The sequence below is a fragment of the Silurus meridionalis genome, chromosome 18 (genome assembly GCF_014805685.1).
Source record: "Silurus meridionalis isolate SWU-2019-XX chromosome 18, ASM1480568v1, whole genome shotgun sequence".
NCBI classification, from domain to species: Eukaryota; Metazoa; Chordata; class Actinopteri; order Siluriformes; family Siluridae; genus Silurus; species Silurus meridionalis.
Genome location: NC_060901.1, coordinates 13,385,359 through 13,403,802, shown reverse-complemented (window position 1 = coordinate 13,403,802; position 18,444 = coordinate 13,385,359). Strand labels below are relative to the sequence as shown.

Genomic DNA, 18,444 nt, shown 5'->3' with positions numbered 1-18,444 from the left:
CAGAAATCCCCCGTTTATCGCGGTGGTTACGTTCCAAAACCGCCCGCGATAAACGGACACCACCCTAAAAATGCAATTTTATGTATACAGTACTATACTTTATTAACATTTTACTTCATTTTATAATTAATAATTATATTTTTATTATTTTATTATTTTAACATAAATCTCCATAAAACAATTCCCTAGTTTTTTGGTCTATTGTGCTATCCACGTGAGACCGGTAACACAAGCCAAACTAATTAGCTATGTGGCAAACGCAATTCTGCGATACTCCAGATGGCGCGAGATTCGAACCGCGGTAAAGCAGAAATTACTGTATACTGTACATGATTAAATGAAAGGGATGCCTTTTTGAAAATCCCTTTAGTCCAGTTTTTTTTAAGTTGAAACAAGTTGTCCAGATCACTGTGTTTGTGAGCAAAGCCAAGCTGTGCCACATTGCACCCCGCATGTGGTTAGAAAAATGCCGCGCTTAATGGCTCTTTTGCAGCGGTTTTTCCAGCATGGCAGGGAGCAGTAAAAACAAAAGAGGCACAGTAAAAAGGACATATGGCTCTGGCCCTTTAACAATCCTTCTGCCACTACTCTATATAGCCTGATGCACTGTGCAAATTCCTGACAAAGCACTTTTGCAGCTTTAGAAACAAACAAGGCAAACTTAACTTGATCCCTTTTTTTATTTTTATTTTTTTTACCAGTTTTACCTTTTTTTGCTTCTTGCACAGCAGGAGATAAGCAGGAGCTGCATAATCAAAGTGAGCAGATATGATAAAGGGAGGCAGAAAGAGAGAGAGAGAGAGAGAAAGAAAGACAAGCAGAAGGAGAAGGAACAAGAGTAAGGGAGATGGAGTCTCATTAGTTCCAGTACTTTATTTCTTCAGTCTAATACTTGGGCTGCAGCTGCATCTAAAGCAGGTGTGTGTGTGTGTGTGTGATGGCTAAGAAAACATTCAGGGATTATTGGAGTCAACAGTGTAGCCTGATTCTCTTCCTCGTATTAGCTAATTAAGTTTGCGAAGAGATAAATGAAGGATGAGTTGGGTTGGACGTGTCTGTGTGTTTATGGGTGTGCGTAAGTGGTTCCATAGATAGAGGATGTCAAAGGAGGAATAACTGTCGAGATGTTAATCAGTGTCTTGTTCTCTACATTTTCATTCAATGTACAAGAAGAACAGAATAAAATGTTTCCCCAAAGGTAGAAAAACTAGATGCATGCACGTGTTCTTGTGTCAGAGGAGGGTAACTGCTTTCCTGTAAAATAATCCTCGGGAACATATTCCTGGTGTCTTTTGCTAGTATATGAAGTATATTCTCAGGTTTGTATACACAAGTGTATATAGAGTGGTACTAGAAAAACAACTTGCTTTAAGTTGAAAGTGCACTCCAGGCAAGGAAGGTATCTTTTTTTTTTTTTTTACTTCCACTCTGTCTTAAATGTAGATGTTCCCAAGCGTTAGCTCTGAATAAAACATTAGTGCAAGAGCAGAGGTGGAAAGGCGGAGACAGGGAATAGTTCGTAGAGGAAAAGAAAAAAGAATGGGTGTGTGAGAGAGAATGGAAAAGTGTGAAAAGGTGGACAAGCCTCATTAGCAAAGTAAATGAGGAAACAAGAAAGATATAGAACACAGAAAAATCTTACTGGCACATAGCATGGGGTTGCGCTACTTTAAGAATGACAAGGTCTGAAGAATTTGAGTAAAGTGCAAGGCTTTCCCACCAGGAAAACACTTTTTTATTTTATTTTTCAGGAAAAACACAATCCAAGCTAAGTACTGAGTAGTTACACTGTCAATGTATCAGCACAAATGGTTAAGGCTTTGGATTACTGACCAGAGGGTCTGGGATTAAAGCCCTGGTATCGCCAAACTGCCATTTTTGGGCCCAATCCTCAGTGCTCCAGGGGCGCCGTATCATGACTGACCCTGCGCTCTGACCCCAGCTATGAGTATTGCTGGGATATGCAAAGAAAACATTCACTGTGAACAAAACAAAACAAATGCACACTTCTTTTTTACTGAATCATATACAGGCTGGCAGTATGACTCAATGTATTTGACTGGTGTAAAATACAAGAAGCTATTCTCCGGGATTAAATGGATCTCCCTGTTCATAAACTGTCAGAGCATGCCCATCATCTTGCAACAACGCCATGCAAAAGGCCATTTTGTGTAATAGAGAGCAGGAAAGCTGGATTACGGTATACAAGATGAGTGGCCAGCAGTAAATGTCTGATGGCGGGCTGTCGAAATGTGTCCAAATATGTCCAGCATAAGAATGGATATCATATGCCATCTCTAGAAAACAAATCCTGCATTCCTGCATTAGGTTACTGATAAAACAGATTAATGTGGAACTCGGTGTGTGTGAAACATGCTGTTCACAATCACCATACAAATCCTTTCTTTCACTTTGTGCTTAAAGCGGTCAATTCTGTAGTTATGATATTAAGTTAATTCTCTCCTGCAAAATATAATTTATGATTGTTACACCTATATGTTTTTTTTTTTTTAAACTGTTGCCACAAAGCTAAAAACCAAACACTGTTCAATCATAACAATGCTCCTGTGCATTATATGAACTTGAGTGTCCTGCTCAAGGCTTCAACCTTTGAGAATAACTGAAAACTGACTCTAGACAAGGCTTTTCTGCCCAACATCAGTGTCCAAGCTCACTAATGCTCTTGCAGCTCAATAAGCTTAAATCCCCTAAGCGACATATTAGTGGCGTTAAAAAAAAAGGACATCCTTCCCAGGAAAGTAGAACTTGTTCTAGCACCATAGACAGGATTTCAACTCCATGGTTTGGGAAGGGAGTTCCAAAAGGCATACCTGGTTGTGATGTTCAGGTGTCCACATGCTGAACCTTTGGCTATACAGTGTAATTAAATTAAATTTGATAAGTTTTTTATTTGTATAGTGCTTTAAACAATAAACATTGTCTCAAAGCAGCTTTACACAGATAATATGGTGATAAAAATGAATATGTTCTTTATAAGTGTAAGTTTGTCCCTGATGAGCAAGCCAGTGGCGACAGTGTACAATACAGTGTAGACACAGTATTTAAATGCAATCCTCACTTCTCAACCTCTCTGCTGAAAAAAAGCTTGTAAACGATATTTGTGGGAGAGCATTTCTTATTGTGGTTTGGTGATAAAGGATTATGTTCATCTGTGAGTGCCAAGTCAATACACACTTAGCAAGAAAACATGGCTGCATTCCAAACCATTTATCATATCATTATGACTCAGTTACTGAGTACCTGATGTAAGATGGAAATAAAAAATCACCTACCAGTTGCTCTATTGTTATCAAAACTCATAGAACTATCACACTCCCTCAATCGACCTCTCTAAAATGCCATGTAGAGATTTAAATTGGCTTCTTATACGTTATGTGTAATTGTTTCACACAACCATTGTGATACTTATTTTGCTCAACCAACAAAAACATTACACACTGTTTGCCAAAACACATAGCAGAAAATAGACACAACAAGGTGAGCAGACTTCTCTGACCACTCGCTCTTGCACGATATCTATATACATGATATGACAAACATGACATCCCTGTTACGACAGTCTATCATGTAGGGATATTTGTAGCCTTTTTGGCACCCTAGGCAAGATTCCTTTTGATAATCATTGCTTGAATTCAAGTATGTAAGCATATACTGTATATTAAACAGAAAAACAGGTAAATAATTAAAATGGGCAAGTGCAGCAGCAAAGCAGGGGGCGCTCACAGGCACAATTCAGCTGATTAGGCGACCTTCCTGTTTGCCTATGCTTTGATACGCTGCTGCCATCATGAGTACTCTAACAACAATGTCACAAGTGAGTAATGATACACTGCACAAAGAGGATAAGCCTTAAATAAATAAAAGAACAAAGTAAGAAAAAGAAACAAAGCTGTGTCTCCTGAAACCATTTTCTGCAGGTAGTATGCTTTACTCTTTGACTAACAGACTCCCCAATTTGCTGCCTAATACATTTTCTGTCATACCTCAAGTTAGACATAATGTATCTGAGCTGGGGTATAATGAATTAATTAATATAAAAATAAATCATTTCCAAAATACTAAGGGGAATAAATCCTGGATCGTATTCATTTACAGCATCTCAAGGACATTATATTATAGAGTATTTCCTCCACTTGACAATAATTTAATTTATTAGTTGTTATTAGTATTAAAAAACACTAAACACTACAGCTTTAAGAGGGAAGGAGTCACATGAAGCAGAAGTGCTTCTTCGTGACTGGAAGTCACGCTTTTAGAGAGCAAAAGTAGTGTATTACAGCTAGAAATTCAACAGTTAATGCACTATACTGAAAGCTCAAAATGGGATTTTTAGAGAGGGCCATCTGACTGCAATAAGCTTTTTTGTCTTCTCCATCACCACACTTCACTGGTACTGTGAAAAGCTCTTTCTAATGGTTCCTAATTAGGATAATGAATTGCTGTAAAGTTTGCAGCATAATAGCGATGCATGTGCAGATTATGTCGTGTATTTGTCCTCAATCATTTCAATTCTCCCCATAAATGTATATCACTGATTATTAATCAATACTGTGAGTATGCACTGTACTTTAGTGTCACTCTGGTGGCCTGTTGATGTTTTATGTGATGTTTTTTGCAATTAAGAATAACTGTCAATTTTAATTTTTTTTCAATAAACAGAAATCCAGATAAAGGCCTCCAGTTTCTCATCTCACGAGGTTTCATTCCTGATACACCAATAGGCGTTGCACACTTTCTGCTGCAGAGGAAAGGCTTGAGCCGCCAGATGATCGGCGAGTTCCTCGGGAACAGCAAGAAACCCTTCAACAGAGATGTTCTGGAGTGAGTGGTTGAAATGCAACACCTTTATAGTAACAAATATGAAACTATGTTACATACACTATATGTGTGTGTGTGTGTGTGTGTGTGTGTGTGTGTGTGTGTGTGTGGTTGGGGTGGGGTGGGGTGGGGTGGGGTGGGGTTCCTGGGGGGTGAAGAATATATCTTGAGATCTGAAAGATGGGTAAAGATGGGTAAAAACAGAAATAGTATGAAAGTGCCAAATAGATTAATTTAAAAGCAAAAAATAACAAATGTGTGTATTTCCACACACACACACACACACACACACACACACACACACACACACACACACACAAAGAGGAGAGAGAGAATATTGCCTGAGTGAACTGGAGATGTTCATTTAGCGTAGTTTTTTCTTCACAGTGGTTTTAGAGAATGGTGGCATCTTTTAATGAGATCTTCTCAGCAGCTGAGCCCCTGCATTCAAAGTCTGTACAGAGGCGCACAGGGAATAATACGCCACTGCTGTGTGTGCATACATGTGTGTGTGTGTGTGTGTGTGTGTGTGTGTGTGTGTGTGTGTGTGTGTGTGTGTGTCTGTGTGTGTTTGTGAGTGTAGATTTGTGGAAATATAAGTGTTTATGTGACGGTATGCAACATTGTCCAAATCCAAGTGTGTACAGTATATTTTGACCTAGTGGAAATTTCCATGAAGAAAAGGGTCCGATAGGGTTGGCGACATAGACAAAGCATTAATTAGCTGCATTAATAATATATGAGTTGTGAGTTGAAGGTTCCTTACAAGAATAGCTTGACAAACATATCATGGCTGCTTCTGGCTATGCTGCAGTTCTGTCCTCAGTGTGTCCCTAACAGTGTTGTGCATTGCAGAACTAATTTGGAAAGTTAGTGGTGGGAATAAGAAGTCCTTTGGCCAGTGCAAGAAGTTGAAGTGAAGAGAATCCCAGTTGAAAAAGCTTACTCATTCAATAGGTTACTTATTATAAATATTAGACAGCTGTTTGATAATTAGCCTCCTTGGAGCCTTGTCACTCTAACAGTAAGGGCAAATGCAGCCAAAATCTGCTTTCAACCAGCAGGATTGTGTAAGACAAACAATGAATCATTATGTGTGCAGCTGGAGCAATATTCACACTATATTTGGTTTTCCTACTTGCTATGACCGGTGAAAAATCCATTTGTAGTATAAAACTACAGGACATCACTGTTGGAAAATTTGAAATTGGTAAATCCTCCAACTTTATGAGAGCAGGTATTGTAGTATAAAAGAGGTGCTTGTGATGGTTTTTTATTTTTTTTAATAATATTTCTTACACTACCAAAATACATTTTTATTAATAGTTAAATTTTTTTTTTTTTTACTTTTCCAATGAACTAATATATAAAAATCCGAATAAAACAGCAATGTATTCCACCCAGATCTTGACCAGAATAATAGTAGTTACTAATGCTGCCTACATGATGTTGCAGATATAGATAGTAGATTCTGATGCTGATGCTGCCAGGATAATAGTAGTTACTGATGCTGCAACAAAGGAGATGGTAGCTTAGTGGTTAAGGCACTGGAAGGTTGTGAATTAAATAAATGTAAGTCGCTCTGCCAAATGCTGTAAATGCTGGATTATTGACAGCAGTAAATATACAATGAGCATCAGATACATTTCCAAGCGAATCCTGCAACCTTTTCATTTCTCTATTCACTCCTAAAAGTAAAACAAATTTTTTTTCAAATGATTTGTTGGGTCCTGGGAGATTCTAGTCTCAGTGCACACCTTTACCTCAAAGTCTATACATAAAACCTAGCCTATGTGTTAATAATTGCAATGACAGAAAATAAGTGTGAAGAAAATGAGATAAAAAAACAGAGCGAGGAATTGTAATAGCATGAGCTCTCATTCAACAGGGCTTGATTGCGAAGTGGGCTGATTGGAGCTTGGCTGCTCTCACACACAGAGACAGTCATTATTATTCTGCAGGTCATGCTCTGAAACTATACATAATCTAAACAGACCTCAACAAGTGTGTGCGCTATGGAGCGCTATGTGTGTGCGCTATGCCATTTATCTTACAAGGAGACTCTTACATACAAAGGCTGACCCTCAGCACACACACACACACACACACACACACACACACACACACACACACACACACACACACCAAGTCCCTATCTGTTCCTATTTAATCCTGAACTTCTCTGGAGTTCTTGGTGTTTAAATCCAAACTTAAGTGAAATGACTGACTTTAAGAAAGTCTATGGATAAGAAAAACATGCATCCTGTTTTCACTCCACTGGGTATAGTATTTTCTGCCATCTAGCCACAGTGATATGCTTTTTAGCTACACTCAGAGGAGCGGCACATGGCTATTTAAGGCTCTTGGTGTAATACAGGCTAACAGTTCTGGTGCACTGCAGGCCTAGAGAGAGGATAAGCATCCTGCAGATGGAAGTTTTCTATCAGTAGGCAAGTCAAAAGTCACGGTAGAGTAAACCATCATGATGTGTATGAAAATGCTAAGCAAATGAGATTTGAGTGTGCAGCAGGCCTGCACCTATTCATCAATTTACTCTAGGACCACTCCCACTGATGGTAAAACTTATTTATTGAGAGTTTTTAAAAGTACATGGATGGTTGCCCTGAGCATGTAGAGTAGTATCAGCAAGTGTGCTTATTGAATATTAATGCAAAGCTGCAGTGAATTGCACACAAATGTATTAACAAGAGTGGCCCAATGAAACGAGCTTGCAGAGAAGCTTGAGTTTAAGAGCCCTTCAGTTAAATGAGCACTAAGACATCTTTTCCTCCAGGGTCTTCACTTTGCTTGCAGGTCAAGTTAGTTAATTTATTTGTCAACAATATTTTAAATACAGGCGATTTTTTAAAATGAATATTCTGATAATTTGTGTTGAAATGAAGTTTTTGGTAAATGTGGTTTATTTATGTGGTTTATGTGGCTTGCTGATGGATGGATGGATGGATGGATGGATGGATGGATGGATGGATGGATGGATGGATGGATGGATGGATGGATGGATGGATAGATAGATAGATAGATAGATAGATAGATAGATAGATAGATAGATAGATAGATAGATAGATAGAAATGTTTATTTACATGTACATTTATAGCCCCTTAAATGCTGTCTAGTAGGACACTGACTCATGAGACATTGAAAACACCAGAGCCTCAAGGCAGCGTCCTTCTGTTTCTGCCACACCTTTTGTCTGTTGTAGAGGCATACTACCAAACTATTACTCTGTGTGGACATATGCTGAGTCAGTCTGTCAGTCTGCTCTATAAATTTCTAAAGGAAAGCAGGCCCAGATCTGTCTGTCATATCATTCACATTCACATCACCGCAAACAGTGCCCAGACTGTGTGCATCTAATTCTGATTCTGATCACACACACACAATATTAAGTAAAATGGGAGAATATACACTTAAATATCTACATTGACTATGAAGTAAGAACATCAAGGACATTTTGACAACTAGTGTCTGATTAAAGGCCGAACTGATATGCCTTATGTCTGTTTTGATACAGCATGCAAGTATCCAGCAACTTCATCAAAGCCCAGCATTATTTTAAAAGGCAGAACAATCAGGCAATCCACTCTTCTGGAAATATCTATTATCTGTTTCTATGCAAGAATGAACCATTTAAAATCTCTTTCTTTTTATTTAACAAGCCATAGTTTGTTGTATACAGCAGTGACTGCCTGTGCATTTCACACCTAGGCCTTCAGTCATGTCCTGCCTGAATAAATCCACCTTTTAATGCCAGTTATTAAAAAACAGCTATTAAGTCTGATTACAGTCTAATCAGAGGACATGCAAATGTCAACATTATTGTACATCTGCTAGATGCAACAGCTTCAAGCAAAATGTACTTTACACTACAGGTGCCTGCACTGTTACCTAAGTGATTAAATGATTCTGATGTGTTTAGGCCAGCAGAGAAGGCATTGCTGGCCCTGACAGCCAACCACTGGTATACAGTCTATATACACAGATTAGGCATTACATTATGAAAACCTGCCTAATATTGTGGTGTTCCCCCTTTTGCTGCCAAAACAGCCCTTACCCATCGAGGTGTGGACTACACTGACCCCTGAAAGCATGTTGTGGTATCTGGCACCAAGATGTTAGCAGCAGAGCCTTTAATTCCTGTAAGTTGCGAGGTGGGCCCCCCCGGATTAGATGTCCAGCACCTCCCACAGATGCATGATTGAATTCCGATTTAGAGAATTTGGAGACCAAGTCCACTCCTTAAACTCATTGTTGTGCTCCTCAAACAATTGCTGAACCATTTTTGCTTTGTGGTAGTGCACATTATCCTGCCTCTGAGGCAACAGCCATCAGGAAATACTGTTTTCATTAAATGGTGTACATGGTCTGCAACAATGCTTGGGTAGGTGGACCCAAGGTTTCCAAGCAGAACATTCATGCTGCCTCTGCTGGTCATAATGTTATGCCTTACATAATGTTATGCCTCTCCTTTACAATTGGTGTATGTTTAAGCCTCATGTAGGTTTGTGAATAATACAGAATCCTATAAGCTGGCTGAAGTGTTATGATACTTAGCATCATTTTTTATTTATTTATTATTATTCTCTCTGACCTTGCAGTGGATATATATATATATATATATATATATATATATATATATATATATATATATATATATATATATGCACTGCAATTGTCTGGTTCCAAATTTGTAGTCCTGGAATAGTCATATTATTAGTCATGTATTGTCATACTGTTCAGCCTTTAATTTATTAGCCTTAGATTTATTTGTGTTTCACATTATGAGGAGCTGTAACCTTTGGATATAATAGGGCCCATGCTTGCTCCTTTCGGTACTCGTTTTTGTGCTTGTTCTCTCTCTCTTACTCTTTCTTACTCTTCCCCTCTTAAAGAAAAAACAAATATTTTGTAAAACTACTACTAAGAGTTCATCTACCTGCTACCCTCAATTTGTTTTTGTTTCACTCAGTTACCTCTGTTAATATTCAACGGTAGCAGTTTGGGAGGCCTTTTGCTCACCGTCAATTTAAATTTCAATGTTATTCATATATCACTTTTAACAAAAGACGTTGTCATAAATCTTAAATGAGAAAGCAGATTGTGACAACTCCAGAAGAACCCAAAGTATTAGGAAAATGCGAGAATGTCAGTGACTCTCGGGACATGATGCAGATGACACAATGCCAGATTATTCTGCCAGTGAACAAGTGTGCAGGGCTAGGTGAGTGAGGACCCAAATGCAGGATGTCACAGGGGTACGGAGAAAACAGGCTTTAATATATGTCAAACTGAGCAAAAGGGCAAGGCAAAAACAAAGTTTAAAAACAGTCCAGGGTCAAAACACAGGCAAACAGGGCGATGCAGGGAAGACAAAAGCGAAAGTGTGCACCGTGTGTCCGGAAGATCCTGACAGAGAAAGGAACAGACTAATCAAGATAACCCGTCCTCCTCTGCTTGGCATTAAATCTGTACTGCTTTATTTCTGTAACTCTGCTTCACTTTCTCTTTCATGAACATTCTTTCTTTCTGCTCTGTAGTTGTGTGGTAGATGAAATGGATTTTTCTGGGATGGAGCTGGATGAGGCTTTAAGAAAGTTCCAGGCTCATATCCGTGTTCAGGGAGAAGCACAGAAAGTGGAGCGGCTCATCGAAGCGTTCAGGTGAGACCACACGCATACACGTCTGCACATACACACACATACAAACACTGCCCTGTCATACTCAATTCCCTCATCACCTCCGTACCCAAAACTCAGATAACAGAGCCCTAGGAAACAGGTGACACACCTGATACAGACAGAAATATATATATATATATATATATATATATATATATATATATATATATATATACATATACAGTGGAACCCGGTTATCTCGACCTCGGTTAACTCGACAACCCTATTAAGTCGACGTTTTTGAGGTGGAACCGCCAAATTCTGGCTTTGTCTAAGCATTTTTTATCGGTTATGTCGACTTTTTTTATGTCGCGGAATCCTGATAACTCGAGCACAAGGGGGGAAAAATTTGAAATTTTAACGTCAGTTATGTCGATCGGCACTGTGCAGCCGCAGAAGAACTCGCGAAAGTGGTGGAAAAATCAAACCTTACAGCTGCTACAGTTTTTTGTATTGTATACTGGTGAATCTCTGCTGTTAGTAAGTGCACATATGCCTTTTTTTGTTAAATGTTATGTGATGAAGGGGAGCGCGGCGCTCCCGGCTTCAACTCCTTACCGAGCGCGCACGCGTCGCTCCTTACCGAGAGAGCCGTGCTCCTTACCGAGCGCACGCGCGAGCAGGGTAAGGAGCACGGCTCTCACGGTAAGGAGCACGGCTCTCTCGGTAAGGAGTTGAAGCCGGGAGCTTCAGAGAAAGCGGCCAAGAAAGCACCTGCCACGCCCCATTCGGCCGTTCACGTTTGAGAGTTTTCTGTCCCTTGTTTTTGGTTTCGGGTTCGGTTTTGGATCTTCCGGGTTTTTTTTTTCGGCTTCGCGCTGTGCCGCCGGTCGCAGTATTTTTAAATTTCCCTATTTTTCCATTCACAAACTCTCTCTCTCTCTCTCTCTCTCTCTCTTTTTCTCTCTCTCGCTCGGCTTATCTCCCCCTCGGCATCGCGGACGTAAGTCTTTTCGGACACTTTGCTTTGTGTGTTTGTGCGGATTACTTCAGCCTAATGGTCATAAGTTTTCAGACACTTAGTTATGTTTTTTTTTTTTTTCTTTCCACATGTGGACTAAATGTGAGACGGCAGTGTGCAGCCGCTGTTTTTTTTTTTTTTGAGCGATCTGTGTGTTTATAATGTTGGAGAATATAATAAAGGTTTGTATGGAGAATGGACGGTGGTTTGTATTGTATACTGGTAAATCTCTGCTGTTAGTAGGTCAAGTCAAGTCAAGTCAAGTTTATTTGTATAGCGCTTTTCACAACAGACATTGTCTCAAAGCAGCTTTACACAAATCAACAGTGATGGTGAATGGTGTGCATTTGTCCCTGATGAGCAAGCCGTGGCGACTGTGGCAAGGAAAAACTCCCTTAGATGTTATGAGGAAGAAACCTTGAGAGGAACCAGACTCAAAAGGGGAACCCATCCTCATCTGGGTGACATCAAGAGTTTGATCATAAATCTTTCAACAATACAGAACACTGGAGAGTGAGAACTAACATGATTACTGGAGTATAAGATTATAAGTAATGTTCTTTCTGCAGTCTTAAACAGTCTGAATGGTTAGTAGCTCCGAGTTTTATAAGCTCAGCATTTGTGATCACCACAGATCCAGCATCAGCTTCTCCATGCCAGAGCCTTTAAACACTCCAGGAGGTCCAATGTCAAAACTCCACACATGTAGCGGGATCCAAATGGCACTGGTACGTCTCTAGATGGTTCAGGATGTTTGTGAGTTCGGCATCTACTTCTTTAAAGGTCCGTAATCATCACGAGGTGGGAGGTGACTGGAGCTGGAGCAACCTCAGGATGCCTCGGGATGGGGAGAGAAAGAGAAGCAGTGGAGAGGAATTAGCGTAGCTGCTGTTCATGATATTAACAGCACAAGTTGATAATGTGCATGTGATCAGATGTTCTGGAGCACAAGGTTATGATGTGATGTGTGTTATGTGTAGGCTTTGCTAAAAGATACGTTTTAATCTACACTTAAATTGGGTGAGTGTGTCTGAGCCCCGAACACCGTCAGGAAGACTATTCCAGAGTTTAGGAGCTAAATGTGAAAATGCTCTACCACCTTTAGTGGACTTTGCTATTCTAGGAACTACTAGAAGCCCAGAGTTTTGAGATCTCAGGAGCATGGCGGATTGTAGCGTGTTAAAAGACTGGATAGATACACGGAGCCAAACCATTTAGTGCTTTATAAGTGAGAAGTAATAGTTTGTAGTCTATTCGAAACTTAACAGGAAGCCAATGTAGGGACGATAAGATCGGGGTTATGTGATCATATTTTTTTGACCTTGTAAGAACTCTGGCTGCTGCATTCTGGACTAACTGAAGCTTGTTTATTAATGAAGCAGGACATCCACCTAGTAACGCATTACAGTAGTCTATTCTGGAGGTCATAAACGCATGGACGAGCTTCTCTGCATCGGATATAGACAACATATTTCTTAGCTTAGAAATATTTCTAAGGTGAAAGAAGGCTGTTTTGTAACCTGATTGATGTGATTTTTGAAAGACAAGTCGCTGTCTAAAATAACACCCAGGTCTTTTACCGTTGAACTAGTGGTTACAGAACATCCGTCTAAATGCAGGTTGAGATGCTGGAGCGTCTGTATACCAGTTTTGGGCCGATGAGCAAAATCTCAGTCTTATCAGAATTTAAAAGTAGAAAGTTATGGGTCATCCAATCTCTTAGTTCCTTAACACACTCAGTCATCCGGGTTAATTGAGCTGTATCGCCTGGTTTAGATGAAATATATAGCTGAGTATCATCAGCATAACAATGGAAGCTAATTCCATGCCTTCTAATAATATTTCCTAACGGAAGCATGTATATTGTGAAGAGCAGGGGTCCTAGAACTGAACCTTGCGGCACGCCATAATTTACTTGCATTAGCCTGGATAGCTCTCCATTCAAATCTACGAAATGGTAACGATCGGACAGGTAGGATTTAAACCAGCTTAATGCCTGTCCCTGAATGCCGATGTAATTTTGTAAGCGATCTAGGAGGAGATCATGGTCTATAGTGTCGAATGCAGCACTAAGATCTAGTAAAACCAACAGCGAGATGAAGCCTTGGCAGTAGGTGCACTTATGCCTTTTGTTGTTAACAAACGTATGTACATTTTTATAGCATGCCTTCATCAAACAAATCGCGGCAACGCTGTTGTGTAAAAACCCCTTCAAAAACACGTGCATGCACATTCTCATTTATTAACGCACATCATGTACATAAAGAAATTTCAAGCACGTTAATATATATATATATATAATTTTAATGTATTTTTTGATGCATTAATTCCCATGTAAGGATTGCTTTATACACTGCATAGCTTTCCCATCATCATTCACTTTTGTACAAAGCCTTAGGGTGTCCATGATATTCACCTAAGAAAGTAAGAAACAGCCTGGTTCAGAAAAATGCTGAGAGATCATTTATCACCCCCTCTTGGTTCTCTCAGTATTCTAATCAAGCAAGTCTGTAGAATATAGAATGATTTTCACCTCTACTATTGTAATTAAAGGTGATCTTTTTAACACGACAAGAAGGAACCAGATCTAATACATTATAGTGCTATAGGTGTCAAAGCTTGGATTCTAACATCAGACATTTGCATTAGCATTATTATATCATCTCTCTTTGTGTTTTAGACAAGGATATCCTTTACTGAAATAAAATGGGCCTGTCTACAGAACAAGAACATTATTATGAAGCTAACTTAGCCAGCTTGCTTGTATTGCAATTGGAGATTTTCAAATGGAAAAATATTCCTGTCAAGCCCATTACCTATTTGATTAGCAAGAATGAATAATTCTTCATGAATGTCAATGCATTAAACAAGGTTTTCAGAGTACAATTTTCAGTTTTGTTGTCATAGCAAATGAAACACACTTCAAATAAAATAATTTGCTCTTGCAATTGCACAATGTGAAATGCTTACCAGAAACAGCTTTAGTGGCATTACAGCTAATAACCAATTACTGCTAATGCCTTTCTGGCAGTGTACATTTTTTTCTTTCTTTCTTTTTATTAAAAATAATGGAGTATGACCTCTGTCATAAAGGATATCTGTAAGCCATCAAAAGAGGAAAGCATTTGATTACAGTGCCTTCTAAAACTTTGGAAAAACTTAGTCTTATATTGTTTTTGAGAGACACAAACATGTTCATTAGCATGAATAACAGCTTAACACACTCTTGGCATCCACATAGTTCATTCCTTCAAACATTCAGCTGAAATATTTTGGCATACATCTTATAAAACTTGCCTGAGGTATACTTTAGTAGTTGAATATTACTTTCTGAGCTTGCGATTCAGTTCATCCCAGAGCAGTTGAAAAGGATTTAAGTGTGGTAAATGTGCAGGCCATTCCACTATAGATAACACATGCATGATGTTGAAGTATGGAATGGTAGCCATATTCGTTCAGTATTCTTTTCTTTCCCTGCTCCAAAACAACCACAAAAACCATTTAGCTTCCACCTCCATGTTTGAATGTGGGTGTGAGGCAGTCTGCTAACATCTCTCCTGTTCTATGTCTTACATAATTCTTCTGTTACAAACAAAAGTGTCAAATTTGGACACAACTTTCTGCCAGTCATTCCCTGTCTAACTCTTGTGGTTTTGTGTTTTAGTGGGTTAGTTACATTAAAACAAAAGGTACACGACAGTAGTAAAAACATAATAGACAAGGTGTTTCCATACTTTTGACATGCATTGTACTGTATGTTAAAACTCATGGAATCGCTGCAAATATGTAGCTACAGGTAAGTTGTAGTAATGCATGAAATATATGCTAATACATAAATTTAAAAAAAGCCCTTATACAGTAACTCAAGCACGCTTAAAAAAAATGTCTTTATGCAACCCATTTTTTTTTTTTTTTTATCATATCTGTTACTGCATCTATTATAGCATTTGAAAGAGATTTTATTGAGATCATTTTGTACAAAAAAAACAAAATATCACACAGTGCAAAACAGTCACAACTCATGCAATGGAAGCCACACTTGGTAAAATCCAGATGTATTTCCAAATGTGGACATATAATTATAACTTACACCTTACACTTAACACTTTTCAATTAGTAATTTAAATTGACTGTAAATATATATTGTTGGTGGTTAAGTGAATGTTGTACTTGAAGCAATGTCAAGGTTTGTGTGTATCACCAATTTATTTAATTACAAAAAGATCTCAGTATAAAAAATAAAGAAGATTTTGTGCTTTCAGCTATTAAATAGTTCTAGATTGTTTCATTCTGGAAACCTCAGTGTCATCTGTGAAGCCTTTGTGCATTTTAGCATGTTTGGTGCTGGTTTATAAATAACTACGATTACATAACATAACCCAGTCTGTCTCTGCCTTCCTCCCCCACTGCTACCTTTGCTATTTTGCCAAATCCTCTGAAAAAATAAAAAAAAACATGAGGCGGGATACAGCATGGCAGAGAGAGATGAATAAATGTATCTAAGGAGAAAAACAGCAACGCTCAAAGCAGCTGGTCTCTTAATGAAAGAGGGAATAAATGAGTTAGTGGGACTGCCAGCTCTTCATATTTCTCATTACCATGAAACCAAAGAGCTAAGGAACCCTTTTTTGTGATGAATGAACTATACAACTTAGATCATCAATGTCATATCCAATATCATAAACTTTTTGTCTTAGACCTTGCAGCTGACATTGATACACACAATGTAAGTGTGTATATGTTCTCGTATACTTACATCCCTGCAGAGATGTAGACGCCTATCATCTAGTTCAGTATACACAGGCCTAAAGGGGAAACTTCTACCTGGAAGTGCTGATTTATTACCATGAAATTAGAGTTTTCACTTGAGCACACAGCCTTCAGCAGTTCAGAAATAGCAAAAAAAAAAAAAAAAAAAAAAAAAGAAGAACTTTCTTAAGACTCAGAAAGCTTTACAAAGTTTAGAGCAATATTTATGGAATTTTGCATTTAGTGAAGTTTTGCGTATTTGAGCAAAGAAGATTAAATGCACATTAAATAAATATATACACTCACCGGCCACTTTATTAGGTACACCTTACTAGTACCGGGTTGGGCCCCCTTTTGCCTTCAGAACTGCCTTAATCCTTCATGGCATAGATTCAACAAGGTACTGGAAACATTCCTCAGTGATCTTGGTCCATATTGACATGATAGCATCACGCAGTTGCTGCAGATTTGTCGACTGCACATCCATGATGTGAATCTCCCGTTCCACCACATCCCAAATGTGCTCTATTGGATTGAAATCTGGTGACTGTGGAGGCCATTTGAGTGCAGTGAACTCATTGTCATGTTCAAGAAACCAGTCTGAGATGATTCGCGCTTTATGACATGGCGCGTTATGACATCCTGCTGGAAGTAGCCGTCAGAAGATGGGTACACTGTGGTCATAAAGGGATGGACATGGTCAGCAACAATACTCAAGTAGGCTCTGGCGTTGACACGATGCTCAATTGGTACTAATAGGCCCAAAGTGTGCCAAGAAAATATCCCCCACACCATTACACCACCACCACCAGCCTGAACCATTGATACAAGGCAGGATGGATCCATGCTTTCATGTTGTTGACGCCAAATTCTGACCCTACCATCCAGATGTCGCAGCAGAAATCAAGACTCATCAGACCAGGCAACGTTTATCCAATCTTCTATTGTCCAATTTTGGTGAGCCTGTGTGAATTGTAGCCTCAGTTTCCTGTTCGTAGCTGTCAGGAGTGGCACCTGGTGTGGTCTTCTGCTGCTGTAGCCCATCCGCCTCAAGGTTCGACGTGTTGTGCATTCAGAGATGCTCTTCTGCATACCTCGGTTGTAACGAGTGGTTATTTGAGTTACTGTTGCCCTTCTATCAGCTCGAACTAGTCTGGCCATTCTCCTTTGACCTCGGGCATCAACAAGGCATTTGCTCCCACAGAACTGCCGCTCACTGGATATTTTCTCTTTTTCAGACCATTCTCTGTAAACCCTAGAGATGGTTGTGCATGAAAATCCCAGTAGATCAGCAGTTTCTGAAATACTCAGACCAGCCCGTCTGGCACCAACAACTATGCCACGTTCAAAGTCACTTAAATCACCTTTCTTCCCCATTCTGACACTCGGTTTGAACTGCAGCAGATCGTCTTGACCATGTCTACATGAGTTGCTGCAATGTGATTGGCTGATTAGAAATTTGCGTTAACGAGCAGTTGGACAGGTGTACCTAATAAAAAAAAAAAAAATATATATATATATATATATATATATATATATATATATATATATATATATATATATATATATATATATATACATAAGAGGGGCATTCAAGAGTTTTTAAAATAAATGAACAAATTTTAAGGAGTGAAAACTGCAGTTATTTTTAAACATACTCCCTTCTTTATTTATGCACGTATCCCAGCGTTTAACTAAAGCCTGAAAAGATTTGTCAGTACACCTGCGTCATCCTAGGACAGCCTGTTTCACTTCATCATCAGTGCTGAAACGCTGACCTCTGAGGATTATTCAGGATCAGGCGTTCCACATGCTAACTGCTCACAGGAATGACTGCTGTGGGCTGGGCACCACCAGAACCACCACAACCAGTAGATGTACGGCCATCTTTGAAACGGTCCAAATATATTACTGTGGATGAGCACCTCATCAGCATACTGTGCTTGACTTTTTCTGTAGATATCCCCAGGTTTTACAATTTTGTTCACATAAAACTTTACCACTTGCTGTTCTATGCATGTTCTGACATGTCTGCCTTCATGATTATTGTTTTCTGGACTGGCCCATGACATGTGCTCTGCTACTTACTACTGCATGTAGTGCCACACCAGCATCTATTTAAGATTAAAGGTCCCAGTTTGATTTGAATGTTTCTCATAACATAAGAATTCTTGTACAACTTAATAAAAGACAGAATA

General features: G+C 39.0%; 1 protein-coding gene across 3 annotated transcripts in view; it reads left to right on the top strand.

Annotated features, from left to right (window-relative positions):
• iqsec3a (IQ motif and Sec7 domain ArfGEF 3a) overlaps positions 1 to 18,444 on the top strand; it is a 132,100-nt gene that overhangs the window by 71,814 nt on the left and 41,842 nt on the right. For all 3 annotated transcript variants that reach the window (XM_046873294.1, XM_046873293.1, XM_046873295.1), the window contains exons 5-6: positions 4,681 to 4,842; positions 10,396 to 10,518. In XM_046873294.1, coding sequence (XP_046729250.1) covers positions 4,681 to 4,842; positions 10,396 to 10,518 — 285 coding nt within the window. The remainder of the gene's footprint in view (positions 1 to 4,680; positions 4,843 to 10,395; positions 10,519 to 18,444) is intronic.